An 18688-nucleotide genomic window follows, 5' to 3' on the forward strand; every position below is an offset into this window, starting at 1 on the left:
ATTTACATCAGTATTTACATCACAGTACACATAGATGGCGGAAGATATTAAATAAGAAGTACCTAGAGAGTTTAGAAAATAGTGTTAATAGTTGATAGTTGTTTTCACTGAGAGGAAACCAGAGAACCCGGAGTAAACCTGCACCTGGAGTAAACCTGCACAGAACACAGATCATGTGAATCTCCACAGACAGTGAGCTCAGGATCGAACCCTGGACGCTGCACCCGTGATGCTGCAACTCCACCCACTGCAACACTATACTGCAAAATGTAAAATGTTTCCTTGCTGCTATCCAAGATTCAATTCAGTCTCTAACATCCACCAAGATGCCCAACAGAAGAGAGTTTTCCCATCATCAGGAGGACACACATGTTAACCTCTGTACCCTGTGATAGAAGAAAGGACTACAGTTTATGCAAATGTGATGAATAGTAAAAAAAACACAGTTGTCTCAAAATGTTGAAATGGATGCATGAATGATCTTACTATTGAGGAATTGCATATTTAACACTAGGACTGAGATGCTAGAGAGTAATGAATGTGTGAACACAGAGTTATGAAAGAGACTTGAATGTACATCAGAGCTGTCTAATCTGATAAACAAATCAGAATCCATATTCCTCTTGGGGGCAGGTTTTGTGTGAGAGTTGTGAAGCTTACGGTCTCTAGTTTAGCTCGATCTCACCTCTAAAGACTGTTTATCTCGCTACACATCATTTATACTCGAAGAGCATTGCATACACACCAGACTTACAGTACAATGAGACACAGTGAGTGTGTGAGCTGCTGAGCGTGTGTGTTATATTTCCCACATATTTCATCAATCATCTGTATATTGTAAGTTCCTCTATATTTCTTTAGGTTTTTCACTTTTTTTTTTTAATTTACTGATTAAAGTGTTATAAAAACAAAACAAATGCTCAATACACTGGATGGAAATAATAGAAAAGAAAAGAAGATAAAAAAGATGACTTCTACATGTTTTTTTTCTGATGAAGAGACAAAGCCTCTTAGCACATATCCATGTTGGCTTTAGATCTTCTCATTTAGTTGCATTTGCTGTTCAAATCTCTCCTTTGTTGCGTTGTCCGGACAAAACGAAGGACTCCTTTGAACCGCCGATGCTGAATCTCGTCCTCTCGTCTCCGAACACGCCGTGTCACTAACCTCTTCACTCTTTCCCACATTGTGATTAGTGTTTAACTGATGTGTCAGTTTTTTTAGCCGTACAGAAATCTGGTGCATGTGTTATTAAGACAGAGATAGTAGATGGAGTGATATGTACAGGGATCTAATCCAAAGAAAAAAAAAAGAAAAAAGAAACGATCAAAGAAGAATGCAAAACTGAAATATTTGAATGTTTTTTTTTTTTATTCTTTTTCAGCCTTGATGATCCTGGTCATGTAATCAGGTGATTTTCCTTCATCTGGGATCATGTCGGACCCACCACAGCACAGAAACCTCCCCGCTGACTTTTCTAACACGGCTACAAACAGCCAAGCTACACTCCAATTAGCTGGAGGCTAATAACATTTTACCAACACCTGTATTAGCATGCTAGCACGGCAGGGAGCATAGCCCGGACAAGTGGTAATCCCTATAAGCTCACTAGGTTCCCTCCTTACAAAGAAGCATTTGCATATTCTCAATTTCTTGGTTGGTAAGGAAGAAGCTGCTGGATGAAGGTTTGTAGGGATTGTGGAGAATGTCTTTCCTCCATTCACTCTCTCTCCAGCGCTTCCTGGGTGGCTGAAGGTGATTATCCTCAACCCATGATAGTGAGTTTGAGGGATGTGTGTGTGTGTGTGTGTTAGGGATTAGCAGAGAATTAGCATTGGGGTAAGATGCAACATTCCCTCGCAGTTAATTCAAGGGGCAGAGAAGATCGGAAAGCCATTAGGCTGCAATGTTTGCACAGGCTCTGATGTACCATCTCGCTATGCTTTCCCCTCTCCTTCTCTTTTGTGACGGAAGATATGGAAGAAGCGCAAAGAATGAAGAATTAGCGGGACGGAGGCAAGCCTTGTGTGTTCACGGGATTAATCTTATTCTCAGACAAAACAAACATAAAAGTGTCGAGTCAGCTTTTTCTCTCGGCCGCAATTGTAGAGGAGCATCACACAGCAGGGGGGTTCAATGAACTGAAGGCTGAGGCTAATTACATTTTCTTCTGGGAGTGTGATGTGTATTGATGGAATACAAAGTACAGTCATTGTAGTCAGCTAGAGTTTGCAAAATGAAGTGAAACACATAGGCGTCAATATTTCCATCACCTTCAGTAGCAGCTCGTAAACATGATCCTGCAGAAGCTCGTGCCCAAGATTTCAGCATCATAACCTCAAATAAACTGACGTTCAGAGTTCACACTGATGCTACAGGAAACTTGAGATTCGACAGCAAGTAGTCATCCAGATTGTATCCAGATGCTATGATTTTCATCCACAGCATTTTAACAGCTAAAAACTTTAACCAGTGTTGGCAGGACATAGCTAAATTGAATTTAAAAAAAAAAGTCTTTTTGTCTTTTGTGTTGAATCTAAGCCAATATAGTGCACACACATTTCTCTGAAATGGCTGTCTACTTCACAGATACACTGTCTGCACTCATTGCATTTTTTTTAATTTAATTAAACAAGATCTTGGGGGTTGCTTACCTGAGTATTTGCTTACCTGCCTAATATAGTGTAAAAGTCTGCAGCTAGCTCAAAACAAGCATGAGAAACTTCAACTAGAGAAGGAATGAAGGGATAGCATGACTAGCGGTTAGCATAATATCAGCCTGACCCATGGATTTAACCACATATGAGGTCAGAGCTATATGCTACTAGAGGTAAAGTAGTTAAATTTATGCTATACTTCACGCCACAGTCGTTTCAGAGCGTTAAACCGCCTGAGAACACTGCTGCGCTATATAAACGTTGTCGTTAAAACCGATTCTGTGTGTTCTTACAAATGGCTGATATTACGTGAAGCCGAGATCAATTGTAACTCTTGGATCAGAGGCTTAGTTTCTCCTTTTGATGTATAAGAGGACGTGGTTTGATGTCTAGCGTGACTAAACAAAAGAACGTCACGGCCTCGGCTCTGCGTCTCGGTCCACACAGCTGCGTGATGAAAAATTTTTCTACAACATTTTTTCAACGGATGTGAGCGTGTGTTTGTGTGTGTGTGAGAGAGAGAGAGAGAGAGAGAGAGAGAATGGCTGTGGATTAGAAAACAGCTCTTCTGGTGGGAAAGTGTGGAAGAGAAAATGAACCGTGATGTAATATTATTGTAGGATGCCAATACTTTTGCATGCACAGTATATTCAGATATCTCCAGATTTAAAAGGGTATCAGGAGGAAGTCAACACAATGTTTAAGGGGTGAATAATTATTTAAAAGGCTTTATATATGCTCCACAGTTCAACCCTGAGCACCAGCTAATGTCTAGCCAGCTACACTACATTGCCAAAAGTTTTGGGACACCCCTCCAAATCAGGTGTTGTTTTTCAGGGGTTGGTCTCGGCCCCTTAGTTCCAATGAAAGGAACTCTTAATGCTTCAGCTTCATACCAAGACATTTTGGACAATTTCATACTCCCAACTTTGTGGGAACAGTTTGGGGATGACCCCTTCCTGTTCCAACATGACTGCACTCCAGTGCACAAAGCAAGGTCCATAAAGACATGGATGAGTGAGTTTGGTGTGGAGGAACTTCAGGACCTCAACCTGATAGAACACCTTTGGGGTGAATTAGAGACTGTGAGCCAGGCCTTCTCGTCCCACATCAGTGCCTTCTCATAAACACACTTCTAAACCTTGTGGAAAGCCTTCCCAGAAGAGCTATACCTGTTATAGCTGCAAAGGGTGCAACAACTCCATATTATATTCATGGCAGACATCCCAAAACTTTTGGCAGTATAGTGTATGTATAAGCGTGTTAGCCATTAGTTAGCTAATTTCTTTCTGTTTAGCTCAGTATTTCAAGTTTGTAATTCCATTCTATTTATTAGTGAGCTAAAATAAGCTATTGATTAAATGACAGACATTTCTGTTTCATATGAATAACATGCTAGTGCACTTTTCGTCTTATTTTAATAAAACAATTTAGGCTAAAGGCTAAATTTAGCTATCTTGCTAGTAAACTTAACCACTGGTTTTAATTACAAATATAGTTGTTACAAATATACAAATATAGTCCCAGCTAGTTTTGTCTGTCATGAGAAATATATTCCAGTGCAACACACTCAGAGAGAGAGAGAGAGCGAGAGAGAGAGAGAGAGAGAGAGAGAGAGAGAGAGACTTCCTGTGTGACTTATACAGCAGGACTTTGCTAATACTAATCCTAATGCTAATGATGGCTAGTAATGGGGGCTGACAGCACAATCTGCTCCTGATTTTTACCCCAGAGGTGACCGTTGCACACAAGGGTCATGGACAAGGGCGAGAATCATGTCAGGCTTGTTAGTGTCAGCTAACAGAGAGGGGCAGAGTGGATTTGGAGCAGATCCCAGCTGATCCATGGCTAAGGATTAACTTAATTAGCCCTGATGTTCTGTCAAAATAACGCGTCAAATATTGGATTTATTACAAAAGAGTTGCCTCAGCGCTAAATAATGCAGTTGAAGGGAATAATGTGTTAGTGCTGAATAACTAAAGAGATCAAAACCGTTCCTGGTGAGAGGTCCGAGCTTGTGGGATTTGATTCAGACCTCCTAGAGGAAACACATGGGTGCAGGTGGTTTAATTATAAATCCAGTCTGTTGGACTCAGATCAAATTTAGTTCATAGCTATAACAACCAAAATATAGCCACAAGCAGCGATCTGTGGGGTCCAAGCACGCTTCCTGAGTAGCGCCCTCCAGTGGCCAGTTTTATCCAAGCTGCACAGAGCACTTAAAAGACCAGAATATTCCAGATTTGTGTTCAAGATGGACAGCAACAGATACCAATCCAAACCTGACCTACTGAAATGTATGGTGAAAAACGTTGCCTGCATTTATCCACATGAATTTTGTTTCACAAAGCACTTGGTGCTAAACAAAGCAGTGGGAATCCACATACACTGAAAAACTACATGTTTTAATCTTTGTGAATAGATTAGAAGTGTGTGTTGGTGCATTGGGTAGCGTCACATGGTCAGAGTGCCAGGATCCTGGGTTTGAGCCTCAGCACTGGTTACTGTCTGAGTCTCTGTGGGTTCCTTCCACTGAACCAGGATGTGGATAGACTAAGATAAATTGCGCTAGATGTGTGTGTGTAGTGGTTGGTGTCCCATGTGGGGTAAAGCTTCCTGATCCACTGTGACTATTAACACAGCACTTCCTGTGAATTTTTTCTGTTCTCTTTAGTCTGCTGGACCTCTGCTTGTTCATGCGTGGGGTCTTCAGCTGTGCAGAGTGGGTGAATTTTGCACATGAGGGACTCTGCACATGAGGGAATCTACGGTTTATTGTCTTGTGCATAGAGAAAACACAACGATTTAGACCATACAATGAAATTCTTACTTTGCAAGACTTCCTTACACGAAAATAATGAGTAATAGAAAAAAATCTGAAAATATAATGAAAATATGCAACACACACAGAAACAGCTCAAATGGTTAAGGCTCTGGGTTGTTGAGTGGAAGATCAGGGTTAAAGCCCCAGCCACTGTTGGGGCCTTGAACAAGGCCCCTAAACCGCCTTGATCCAGGGGCACTGCATCATGGCTGACCCTGTGGTCTGACCCCCAGCCCCCTTGGATGGGATATACAAAGAAAGAATTTTACCGTGCAGTAATGTATATGTGACAAACAAAGACTACTTAACTGTGTATACTTCTATCTAATGAATCTTTTCCCTGGTGTTGGTATTCTGATGTTTTATGTATTATTCATTGTGCTTATTAGACATGATGACTGCACACATGCACTTTATGTGAAATTGTGTCAGCTTTTTTTTAGTCCTTAGTTGTGTGTTGTTTTTTGTGATAAAAAAAATATCAGCGAGAATCAAGGGGAAGGTGTATAAGACCGGCCATGATGTATGGTTTAGAGGCAGTGTCACTGAGGAAGAGACAGGAGTCAGAGCTGGAGGTAGCAGAGCTGGAGATGTTAAGGTTCTATTTGGGAGTGACAAGGTTGGACAGGATTAGGAATGAGTACATCAGAGGGACGGGTCATGTTGGATGTTTGGGGGACAAAGTTACGGAGACCAGATTAAGATGGTTTGGACATGTTCACAGGAGGGAGAGTGAGTATATTGGAGAGAGATGATTCGCTGTGGCGACCCCTGAAGGGAAAAGCTGAAAGAAGAAGAAGAAGAGGAAGAAGAAGAGGACGTTCTGTGTTGTTGTTTTTTGTAGCACCATGGTCCCGGAGGAATGTTGTTTCATGTCACTATATACTGCACCAGCTATGCGTGGTTAAGCAATAAAAGCTTCTTGACTTGAACGTAAAGGGGTTCCTAATAAAGTGGCCATGCGAAGGGAACTAATTGCTAACTAAGTGTATTGGCAACACTTTTGTTTGAGCGCACATGCATATTCATTGATTAGTGCGCATGCATTGAACACGCTGCTAATTGCATTGCCTTTTCTTACAACTTCGTGTCTTAACGCGACCATGCTGTTTTCTGACATTCGTGAAGCGTGAACCCTGCGCTGGCTCCCATTCTCCGTCTCTGTGGGATCTTGGACCGGCCACATTGTCTCGACATGTGCGTGTGACGCGCGCGCTTTCACGGCCACTTCCACCCACAGCTGGCGCTCGCGCAGTCCCGCCAAGCGCCTAGCAACGGGACGCCATTTTAAATTTCACCTCAGCGCTAATTAGCGGACTGACGGATCGAAGACTCTTCTTTTTTTGTTCTCCTCTTACCTCTTGAAGCTCGATGGAGGCAAAAGAGCAGTTTTTTCCACAAAGAAGTTTAAAAAGTCAGCAGGGAAAAGCTTCATTAGATTGAAGTGTGTGTGTGTTCACTCGTTTTTGAATGAAGGAAACGATTGACCTTCTCTCCTCCTGCATGAGTTCAGCCCTACAATGACTTATAGATCCGTTAAAGCAGGGGGTGTACAAACTTTAGGTCAGATGTACATCCAGTTCCAGTTCCACAGGCAAAACATGAAGAGAACCATATCCTGGGCTTCAGTAATAACCAGCAGGTTTATAATTAGCTGATGCTGAGGTTGGGGAACTATGTAAACACTGGAGACTATGGACATGTCTTCTGTCTACTACACTGCATATTAACACCTCGTGTGACTACACGTTCTTACACACACACACACCACACATGCTGCCACATTATACCGGGTGGGGCGCAGAAACTTCACTTTTTTGAAGGCGAATGAAAGAAAAATTATGGCTGATAAACAAAATTTATTTTTTGATAATGAAAGAACATAATTTCAAATTTCAAATCATGCGGTTTTAAACAAAATATCTTGAAGGTGGTGGCCACTGTTCTCTGTGCACTGATGCAACCGATTTCTGACGTTTCCCTCTACACGTTCCAACATGTCCACTGAAATTCGGGGTATTTCCTGCCGAATAACATTCTTCAGCTGAAGCAGGTTTGTGGGGCGATGTTTAAAAACCTCTGCCTTGAGGTATCCCCATAAAAAAAAATCACAGGGCGTTAGATCGGGCCGCCGCCCATGGGATGTCACCTATAATCGAGATGAGCCGTCTGGGGAACATTGCCCTCAAACATGTTGGAACTTGAAATTTGAAATTATGTTCTTTCATTATCAAAAAATAAATTTTGTTTATCAGCCACAATTTTTCTTTCATTCCCCTTCAAAAAAGGGAAGTTTTTGCACCCTGTATATTTTATCATGTTACTTATCACGATACACACACTACCACAACAGCTCATCTCACATGTCTAACATTTTTAACCCTGCTAACATGGAATATATTTTATATAGTTAATACATGTTTATATATATGTATAATATATACACCGATCAGGCATACCATTCTGAGCAGTGACAGGTGAAGTGAATAAGACTGATGATCTCCTCATCATGGCACCTGTTAGTGGGTGGGATATATTAGAGGCAGTGTACCTTTTGTCCTCAAAGTTGATGTGTTAGAAGCAGGAAAAATGGACAAGCGTAAGGATTTGAGCGAGTTTGACGAAGGGTCAAATTGTGATGGCTAGACCACTGGATCAGAGCATCTCCAAAACTGCAGCTCTTGTGGAGTGTTCCCGGTCTGCAGTGGTCAGTATCTATCAAAAGTGGTCCAAGGAAGGAACAGTGGTAAACCGGCGACAGGGTCATGGGCGGTCAAGGCTCATTGATGCACGTGGGGAGTGAAGGCTGCCCTGTGTGATCCGATCCAACAGACAAGCTACTGTTGCTGAAATTGCTGAAGAAGTTAATGCTGGTTCTGATAGAAAGGGGTCAGAATACACAGTGCATCAATTTGTTGCATATGGGGCTGATAGCCACAGACCAGTCAGGGTGCCCATGCTGACCCCTGCACAATGCTAAAAGCACCAGCAATAGGCATGTGAGCATCAGAACTGAAGTTTATCACATACTGGTAAAATATCAGTCCTCACTGTTGTGGCACCACATTTCCACAACTCTACTCTATAAATGATATCTAGATCTGGACACACAATGATAGACTTTATGTCAAATTAATGAACTAAACAAACATGTCCACTGAACAAACATGTCCAAAATTGAAGATGCAGCATCAAGGCATTTTACAAACACAGACTAATTACCAAATCCTCATTTTCTTGTTTCTATCCATTACTCATATGCACCAACTACTTACTTCCAGAGGTGGAAAGTAAGAAACTATACATACTCTCATTCTGTTATTTTGCTCCATGATTCAATGTAATGGCTCTTTTCTCTTTTGAATAAAATCATAGTACTTTTACTTAAGCCTAACAAATTCAGCTTAGTTACATTATTTTTGATCACAGATAAAAAGTGGAGTAAATTGAGCCTTGAGCCAATTCATTGATTAGGGAACAACAAAATAAAGCAGGTTTCTGCTGAACATCTACACTTCAGGCACCAAAAGTGAGACCCGGGATATCAGATTCACATTCATATCTGGATAACAGATCTTATCCAGTCCACCTTCAGGCATGTCCTCCAAAGAGATTGGAGGGAACCAGGGACTCAATTTTGCATGCCAAATATTATTCACAATGATCATTAGCATTATGTAAGGAGACAAGAAAGGGCCGGTGTGGCATGCAGTTTAGGTTGCTTTGGCACAATCATTCTTCTCAAATTGTTGTGCATGCTGTGAAAATCATATGGTCAGAACATCAGAAGTATTTCTCAGCACAAGACAGATTTCAGATGCAAGAATACAGTTGCTTTTCACTGATCCTGATTTGAGTAGGTCTTGCTGATCAAAATTGAGTCATTTATATACACTTCATGAGTTCATTCTCACATCACCATAAAGGATGTTGTCCAATTAATTAATTAATTAACTAATTAATTAGATGCACAAGCAGAACTGTACATGATCTGAATGATCGCTAAGCTAAGCTCGAGTGCTGAAAGTTCTGAAAATGCTTCCTTGAAATTGTAAAATACAGGAATAACCTGCAAGAACGACTAATGAACTGAACTGTGCTGGACACAGACAGACACACACACACACACACTAATTGTCCTGTTTGCATGCACTTCACTTTACATTTTATATTGATCCTGTTTACATGTGTCACTTTAATATAAGATAAAAACTAAACTATACTTAATGTGCAAGAAATAAACTAGACATATAACAAGTGCACAGGATGACGAGACAAGACAGTGCAGACAAACAACATATAGACCGACTTTGTGCAAAAGAACAGTGTATACAGTGAGTATACACTGTTCTTTTGCACAAAGTCGGTCTATATGTTTGTCTGCATCACTGTACTTTGCCTGTGTTATGTGTAGCACCTTTGGTCTAGGAGGAACGTTGTTTCATTTCACTGTGTACATCAGCTATATATGGTTGAAGTGACAATAAAGCTTCTTTGACTTTTGACTTTGACTAATGACTAGTGCCATCTAATGGCCAAATCGCGTCATTGCAAGGCGTAAAAATCAAAATGCATGTTAAAACAGAATCGAGCCAAGGCGGCGGTCCGCGCATGCGCGTAACCAGGAGCTGAAACACGGAAGAGGGCGAATCAGTTCTCCGGTTGTGTTTCTATATCAGTGAAACCTGTTATGACGCTTTTAGAGAGCGGCTTTACTGTTTTAGTTGTTTTAGTCGCGTTAATCGCAGCGCTTTTACACTACATGGAGAATTCAACGGGAAATGTGGCGTATAAAGGGTAACATTTTTATGAGCATCTCAGTCTCTGCATGAATATTACTCAAGGTCGATATTGAATATTGGTACTGCTTGATTAACCTTGTGCATGCTGAAAATGTTTAATAAATCAATAATCAACACTATAGTCAGTGTGTTTTTATATTACATAAAGCCTACACCATGAGTGCATGTTAAACACTGCAATGTAGTCCAACTAAATACCTTTTTACTAAAAGTACAGGTTCAATACACTGACTGTAACTGCAAATATAATTAACATATATATATATACTATAATTCTCCTAGTCTCGGTGTGTTTGTTGAATGTTTGCATGCTAAAAGTGAACTGCGTTATATTTTTAAAACCCCGCCTAACGAGTTAAACGAGTTTAAGTTACAGATGCATATATATGTCGGATTTTTAAAAAAAAAAAACTTCGTTTTTACAAGTTCAATTAACCAATATTTATTTTCTACTATAATAAATGTTCTTCATATGATTCATGATGAATAAAAGGGCGTGTCTTATGAGGTGAATGACAGTTGAGCCTCGTGAACACGCGCGCGCAAATTCCAACACTCACCTGAACCTCCTGTAGTGAGGTAGCCTTGTTAAAGTTAGCTATTTAGCTAATTTAGCTCTCCATTCAGAACTAGAAGAAAATCATGGAGAGTAAAAAAAAACAAAACTACATTAAATAAAAACAATAACATGTCAGCCTGCTAGCAATTTGGAGCTCAGTCAGTCATGACACAACACTCACTTCCTGACATTGGGTTAAATAAAATAAAAAAACACTATAACACACAAATGAGACACTTTTTACATATTCATTAAATAAAGCTGTACTTATCACAGCGCTAGCGTTTGATACGCCATTTTTAAGTTCAGCAAATGTCCCCTGGTCTGGAACCTGCCCATGGGAATAATTCCAGCTTTGAAGGACCAGAGTCAAATGACCAAAAGACCATGCCACAATCTCTTTTCTCAACATCAGATATTATATCTTAAATCATCATCAGTAAGTGTATACTCCGAACTGTGGCTACAACAGGTAGTTCTTCTACAATCTCCACAGGATCACCCTAAATGTTTAAGTGACGTTTTCACTGCATTCACTGGACCTTCCTTTCCGAATCAAAGCGGTGTGTGAGTGAGCAGGACACACACTGAACATAAAATTAACCTGCTGTTTTTTTTATTCAACAGGATGGATGTGGCTGCACTAGAGGAAAACTTCAGGCAAAAGAATAAAAGTTGTTTTATTCTTGGTGCTTCTGGAGAGACAGGGAAAGTTCTGTTAAAGGAAATTGTGCAGCGCAATATATTCACCAAAGTTACCCTGATCGGCCGACGACGGCTGAGCTTTGAGGATAAAGCGTATGAAAATGTGGTAATTAGCCATTCTCACTTCCATGATTGCTAAACACGAAGCTACAGTGTGAGTTTGTATTAGCAACAGACAAACACAGGAATCTCAGGAGAGTGTGGTCCAGTGAGCTTCTTTGCACATGATGAAGCATCCATTCACAGGGCACAAGGACTCAATGGGTGGTTTAATGAGGATAAAAATAATCAAACAGATACCTGCTTTACTACTGTCATCGTCAAAGCACAAACTGAGAAAACATCTGTGAAAAGAACACTTTATGTTGTGTTTTTCCTTCATTTTGACATTAAAAAAATGATAAAATCGGAATTTACCATGTACCTTGTCAGGCCATTAACTAGCCTTAATGTATTGTTTTTAGCTATAATGGCTGTTCTTGGCCTTATTGCCATTGTGCCTGTTTACTCAGGATGGACAGTATAGTAAAGATATCATACACCGATCAGGCATAAAATTATGACAGGTAACGTGAATAAGACTGATCTCCTCATCATGGCACCTGTTAGTGGGTGGGATATATTAGAGGCAGCAAGTGAACATTTTGTCCTCAAAGTTGATGTGTTAGAAGCAGGAAAAATGGACAAGCGTAAGGACTTGAACGAGTTTGACGAAGGGCCAAATTGTGATGGCTAGACCACTGGATCAGAGCATCTCCAAAACTGCAGCTCTTGTGGTGGTGTTACCAGTCTGCAGTGGTCAGTATCTATCAAAAGTATCTTTTAAGTCCTGTAAGTATCTATGGAGGCCCCACCTCACAACTTACAGGACTTAAAGGATCTGCTGCTAATATCTTGGTGTGATCTTTTTGTGGAAGAATCTGAATAAATGGAGACTTTGAGTCTTGTAAGAATGTGTTTATTAATAGAAACACCACAAGGCTGTAGTAGATGAGTTTTCTTGTTTAGTCTGATGATGTGTAATGCTTGTAATCTTATTTAGCTACTTGTTAGCAACCACCTTTTTCAAGAAATGCTTAAAATAGCATAATTATTACTAATGCCTTTCGTGCCATATAATTAAAAGGTGAAAAATTATCTTGAATTTGTGTTAACCTCAGAGCATATTTCAGGCATTAAAGCCAAAAACACATTTTAAAAAATTCCATTGACTTTGGCATGATGGAAACTGGAAGTACAATCAATTCTGGGTTCTCAGCACTGCAATTCTCTATAACTGCATGTCCCAAAGTGTGTTATTCCTCTTGTAACACAGCAATATGCCAGTGATTATGGCTGGTTATTAATGAAAGAACAGAACATCACACTTGAGCATTCAGAAAAGGGATTTCGGCAGCACTGTGGTATAAATAGTCATAATGATGACAACCCTGCCCTAACGATGACCCAGTACTGACACTGTACAGCATTCTGCACTGTTTAGACCAATCAAACTACACCAATGACTGAGCAACAAGCTGAAAATTCTTATGAAATAAATTGGCCATAGTTAGTTTTACCAAGCAAGATTTACATGAGTCTGTTTAGGAAACTGTGATGATTGATATTCATTTGTCTTAAGGTGCAAGAAGTGGTGGACTTTGAGAAGCTGGATGAATATGCCCAAGCATTTCAGGGTCATGATGTTGGGTACTGCTGCCTTGGAACAACCAAAGCTAAAGCAGGGACTGTGAGTTTTTGCTTTTTAACTATAACCTCAAATCTTTTTGGGTGATAAACTGTACACAGTGTTTACCGTTACTTTACACCATAATCTGATAAACAGCCTGCAGAGATAGGTGTGGTCAATTAAATTTTTTTAATGATGTAATGAGTCTCAAGGAACTTAGAAGGAAAGGTCATTCATAGCTTTTGTGTTGGACGTCATACGACCGGCATACCTATTAGAAATAAAATACTTTTCCACCAAATGGCAAAGATCAAGTGCAGTGTGTCAGTGATATACAGAAACAGTTCCATTGTAAGATTTGTTGCTATATAAAATAAAGAGGGACAAAAGCAAGGGGTAGATTATGTCTGTACATCAGAAATACGTGGCCAAATTGTCCAAATTGAGAGGTTAGTTTATGATATTTTGTGTGTTTGAAGATTGGACATCCAGGATTGGAAATATAGTCCTGGAAAATTAGTCCTAGTTAATGGTATTCCATGGAACACAGTAGAAAATATGTTTAAAAGGTACTAGGCTCTTGTTGTTGACTCTCAGCGACCGATTAAAAACTGATGCTACAAATTCACTAGAGAGTAATTTGTCGTCAGGCGAGGCGCCCTAGCATGCAATTCATCCCAAAGGAGTTCAGTGGGGTTGAGTCAGAGTCAGAGCTCTCGAGTTTTTCCACTCCAACCTTAACCTCCACACCATGTCTTCATGGAGCTGCTTTGTGCACATGGGCATTGTTGTGCTGGAACAGGGTTCGGGTTTCCAGTGAATAGAAACTGTAAAGCTACAGAACCCAGAGACATTCTGTACAATTATGTGATTCTGACTTTGTGGCAACATTTCAGGGAAGATGCGCATATGTGTGAGATGGTTGTGGTCATTAGACAGGCCAAGCAAATGTAATAATGTTTTATGCTGAAAAATGTTCTAGTGTTAATGTGTGTGTGTGTGTGTGTGTGTGTGTGTGTTTTGCAGGAGGGATTTATCCGTGTCGATCACGACTACGTACTGAAATCAGCAGAACTAGCCAAAGCTGGTGGTTGCACACACTTCCACCTGGAGTCATCTAAAGGAGCTGACAAAACCAGCAGTTTCCTTTATTTAAAAACCAAGGTGTGAATTTAAACACACACACTGTGCAACATTAATAAAAGAGGGAACAGATCTAATCTAACAGCTGTATAATCCAGGATTGTGCAGGTTGTATAGTTTTGTATAGGTGTGTATTATCTGTGTGGTGTTGTGTTGCAGGGCCAAGTTGAAGCAGATGTAGAGGAGCTGGGCTTTGAGCGATACTCCATCTACAGACCTGCGTATGTTACTTATTTTGCCTATAATAATTATACAGTTACATTAAAACCTGTTTAAAAACAATCAGCAGTTTGGGAAATGAGATTTGCTGCAGTGTGAACAGAACGTTTTGGCTTGTATACTGACTCAATAGTTATTATAATGCATTAAGTGCTTCCACTGTCTGATACCATCCTCAACTATTGGAATAATAACAGAAGTCACAGCAGTAATGTTTTCATGAGTCTTAGCTAAAGTATATTTACAGTTAAATATTGCAACTCTTTTTTGTTGTCTAGAAATCAACCAACATGTGGCTCGTAGGCAAGAGGAAGTGACATAAATTAAAGATACAACACAATCAGTTATATTGGTGCCTTTAGAAAAGGTGCAGATAATAAGCATCATGGTGAATAACTAAAAGACCAGCAATGAGATCTCTTAGAAGCTGGGATGGTTCCCTGCCCGGTGTGTGTGTGTGTGTGTGTGTGAGAGAGAGTGAGAGTGAGTTATGGTTTTAGGTGTTACCTGATGACCACGGCTTCAGCGTTTGAAGAAGTACAATTAATCAAGTATTTTGAAAGAAAGATGTGTCTATATACACCGATCAGGCATAACATTATGACCAGTGAGAGGTGAAGTGAATAAGACTGATGCTCTCCTCATCATGGCACCTGTTAGTGGGTGGGATATATTAGGCAGCAAGTGAACATTTTGTCCACAAAGTTGATGTGTAAGGATTTGAGCTTTGAGTTTGACGAAGGGCCAAACTGTGATGGCTAGACCACTGGATCAGAGCATCTCCAAAACTGCAGCTCTTGTGGAGGTGTTCCCGGTCTGCAGTGGTCAGTATCTATCAAAAGTATCCTTTAAGTCCTGTAAGCATCTTTTAAGCCCATGGAGACCCCACCTCGCAACTTACAGGACTTAAAGGATCTGCTGCTAACATCTTGGTGCCAGATACCACAGCACACCTTCAGTGATCTAGTGGAGTACATGCCTCGACGGGTCAGGGCTGTTTTGACAGCACAATGGGGACCAACACAATATTAGGCAGGTGGTCATAATGTTATGCCTGGTCGGTGTATAGATACAGTAAAAAAATTTGCTTATTCTTACTGCAGTCTACTACAGCTGTTTGGACATCTGATTTCAGAGTGCTGTTGGTGAACAGAGAGGAGAGCAGACCAGCCGAATGGATGGCACGCAAGTTTTTCGGAGCATTCGCCTCCGTGTTCCCCACAGCGATGTCCATTCCCATCACCGCTGTGGCTCGAGCCATGCTGATCAGCACGCTCATCGAAGGAGAGCGAAAAAGCGAGATCCTCGAAAACAAAGCCATTTACAACCTCGGCATGATCGGGGAAAAGCTTTAAGCTGTGGATTGTCCGAGTCTCGTGTAACAAGTGCTTTAATTTCTTCCTTCATTAAGGGACGTTTGGTGATTTGGTGATCTGCTGTTCAGAGACTTTTAACTACATTGTGTAAAACCATAAGGGATTTTCAGTTTCTCTGTGAGCTTTTAACAGATATGAGTTATTTCCAAAGGCTGCTTATCACTAATAGGAGTCCTGAACTGTCTGTTTTGTGCACTTTGATTTGATTTAATTGCATTATTTTCATTTTTTTCATTAAGGAATGAACGGAATTTCCTTGACTATCAATTCAGGTTAAATTATGTTTAAGGGAGTTATATACAGACGCTTAGTCTAAGATTTGATTAGATTAAGAAATGATGTACAAAATACTGCTGCATCACTGAAACAGTTTTTTTTTTGTTTAAGAATAAACATATTAATTTCACATTTCAAGCCTTCAGATTCTGTGCTCACCATTTTGTTATTAAAACACTGATTGTTGTGCCATTGACCCCATGCATTGCCTCCTTTACATCAACATTCATAACCAATTGATCAGTAACCTGAACTTCCACCCTGGTGTAGTCTAATAATGCCAGAGCAGATAGAACTGCCAACACCATGCTTCACAAATAGGATGAGCTTCTTATATTGTCCAAAATGTTTTATTTTGGATATTTGGATCTGTCCACAGAACAGCAGATGGAAACTTCAGCTCTCTTTTTGGAGATTAGTGACTTCCTGACCATTGTTCTTCAGTACTTGTACTTGCCTGATGGTGGACTCATGACCGTCATCATTCCTCAATGTAAGGGTGGCTTATAGGTTCTTAGATGTTACCCTGGGGCTTCTTTTTTCTTTGTGACTCCATGTGATATTATTTGCCACTCTGTCTTTCAGTGAGAACTGAATGCAGAGCAGATGCCCACTGAATCCTGAAATCAGACAAATGTTTGCATTCAGGTTCAACTGGACTTTACCTTTTGCATCTTTGTCATTTTTTTTTTTTTTTTGCATTTTCATAAATCACCTCATATTGGCAGTAGCACAGAACACTGAAAATGAAATAAAGAGAAAGCCAGAGCACTGAAAACTGAAAACAGAGAAAGCCAGAGCACTGAAAACTGAAAACAGAGAAAGCCAGAGCACTGAAAATGAAATAAAGAGAAAGCCAGAGCACTGAAAACTGAAAACAGAGAAAGCCAGAGCACTGAAAATGAAATAAAGAGAAAGCCAGAGCACTGAAAACTGAAAACAGAGAAAGCCAGAGCACTGAAAATGAAATAAAGAGAAAGCCAGAGCACTGAAAACTGAAAACAGAGAAAGCCAGAGCACTGAAAACTGAAAAAAGAGAAAGCCAGAGCACTGAAAACTGAAAAAAGAGAAATCCAGACATTAGTCCACCATGACTAAAAACAGTTTAATGTTCTACACAATAATTTGACTTAATAATTAATGAATATACAACTAATATAAAAGGTCATAGATGCACAAGATGTTTGTGTGGTTATTTTTCTAAATTTGTGGATTTTTGCAAGTGTTCACATTCCACGCATACACCTTAACATCTAAGGGAAATTTATCATTGCCAGGCCCCATGTCTGTGTGCTTTGGGATGATGGAAGAAAACCAGAAAACCCAGAGAAATCCTTCACACACTGCAGGAACATATTCCAGGCTTTGCCTCAGGCCTTTTTGGATCCAGTGCAGGAAATTAAATACATATCAACATATCATGTAATTAAACCGTATTAATTATTATCATTACAAGTGAGCACTCAGAATCAAGATTCTATCTATCTATCTATCTATCTATCTATCTATCTATCAGCAGACTTTTAAATAATCCATTCTGAATGAAACTTCCGGTTTGACGATTCTCTCCCGGAAGAAGGTCAGAAGAAGCCAAAATGGCGGAATACACAGGTAACACGTGAAAGATGTAAATATTGTAAATAATCTGTTCCTTATAGTTTGGTTTTTGTCTGAGTGTTTTAAAAGCATTAAAAAAGGCACGAAATGTGAACGTTTGGGTTTTAATGTCCGATATTAAATCCTCGCGCTTGATCAGAACAGCATAAGCAGATGCAATCTATGCAAACCTTGCTATGTATTTTTTTTTAATGAAATGCTAATCGAAAGCATTCCTGAGCATGAATGTGTGTTCTTGTTAAATGGAATAGATCTGCTTTAAAATGTTTCTTTACATGTTCAGATTCCTGCTCAGGACTGTTAACAGACTTTACTCCATCAGTGCAGTACAGATTTATTCAAGCACAGTTATAACTCAGGGTACAGTAGTACCATGTCTACATTTTGAACAGAGTAATGTATATGTAACATAAGGAATTAAACCCGAAAGGAATAGATTTGCACTGACATTTCTTGGCTGTTTGGAAGAATTGCCTGAAAGGATGCCACATCCAGGGCTTAGTGGTTAGCACTGTTGCCTTATAACAAGAAGGTTCTGGGTTCGATTCCTGGGTTCGAACAGACAGGGGCCTTTCTGTGTTGAGTTTCATGTTCTCCCCATTTACTCTGGGTACTCCGGTTTCCTCCTACAGTCCAAAAACATGTACCTTTGGTTGATTGGTAATTCTAAATTGCCCATAGAACTGAGAGTGTGTGGTTGTCTGTCTATATGTGGCCCTGTGACCTGTCCAGGGTGTACCCCTGCCTTTTGCCCAATGTGTGCTGGGATAGCCTCCAGCAGATCCCGGTGACCCTAATTAGGAATAAAGCGATGGATGGATTGATGGATGCCACATCCAAC

The 18688-nt window shown here is 40.1% G+C and overlaps 2 protein-coding genes across 2 annotated transcripts in view; both read left to right on the forward strand.

Annotated features, from left to right (window-relative positions):
• The first annotated feature begins 10102 nt into the window (after positions 1-10102).
• Positions 10103-16426, forward strand: htatip2 (HIV-1 Tat interactive protein 2). The gene is made up of 6 exons (XM_058400251.1): positions 10103-10278; positions 11470-11653; positions 13169-13276; positions 14243-14380; positions 14519-14580; positions 15714-16426. The coding sequence occupies exons 1-6, from the start codon at positions 10172-10174 to the stop codon at positions 15931-15933; spliced, it is 819 nt and encodes a 272-aa protein (XP_058256234.1). The 5' UTR covers positions 10103-10171; the 3' UTR covers positions 15934-16426.
• Positions 16427-17795: 1369 nt separating this feature from the next.
• prmt3 (protein arginine methyltransferase 3) overlaps positions 17796-18688 on the forward strand; it is a 60026-nt gene continuing 59133 nt past the window's right edge. The window contains exon 1 of the mRNA XM_058401407.1: positions 17796-17841. Coding sequence (XP_058257390.1) covers positions 17826-17841 — 16 coding nt within the window. The 5' untranslated portion in view covers positions 17796-17825. The remainder of the gene's footprint in view (positions 17842-18688) is intronic.

This window comes from Hemibagrus wyckioides, linkage group LG10 (genome assembly GCF_019097595.1).
Source record: "Hemibagrus wyckioides isolate EC202008001 linkage group LG10, SWU_Hwy_1.0, whole genome shotgun sequence".
Classification (NCBI taxonomy): domain Eukaryota; kingdom Metazoa; phylum Chordata; class Actinopteri; order Siluriformes; family Bagridae; genus Hemibagrus; species Hemibagrus wyckioides.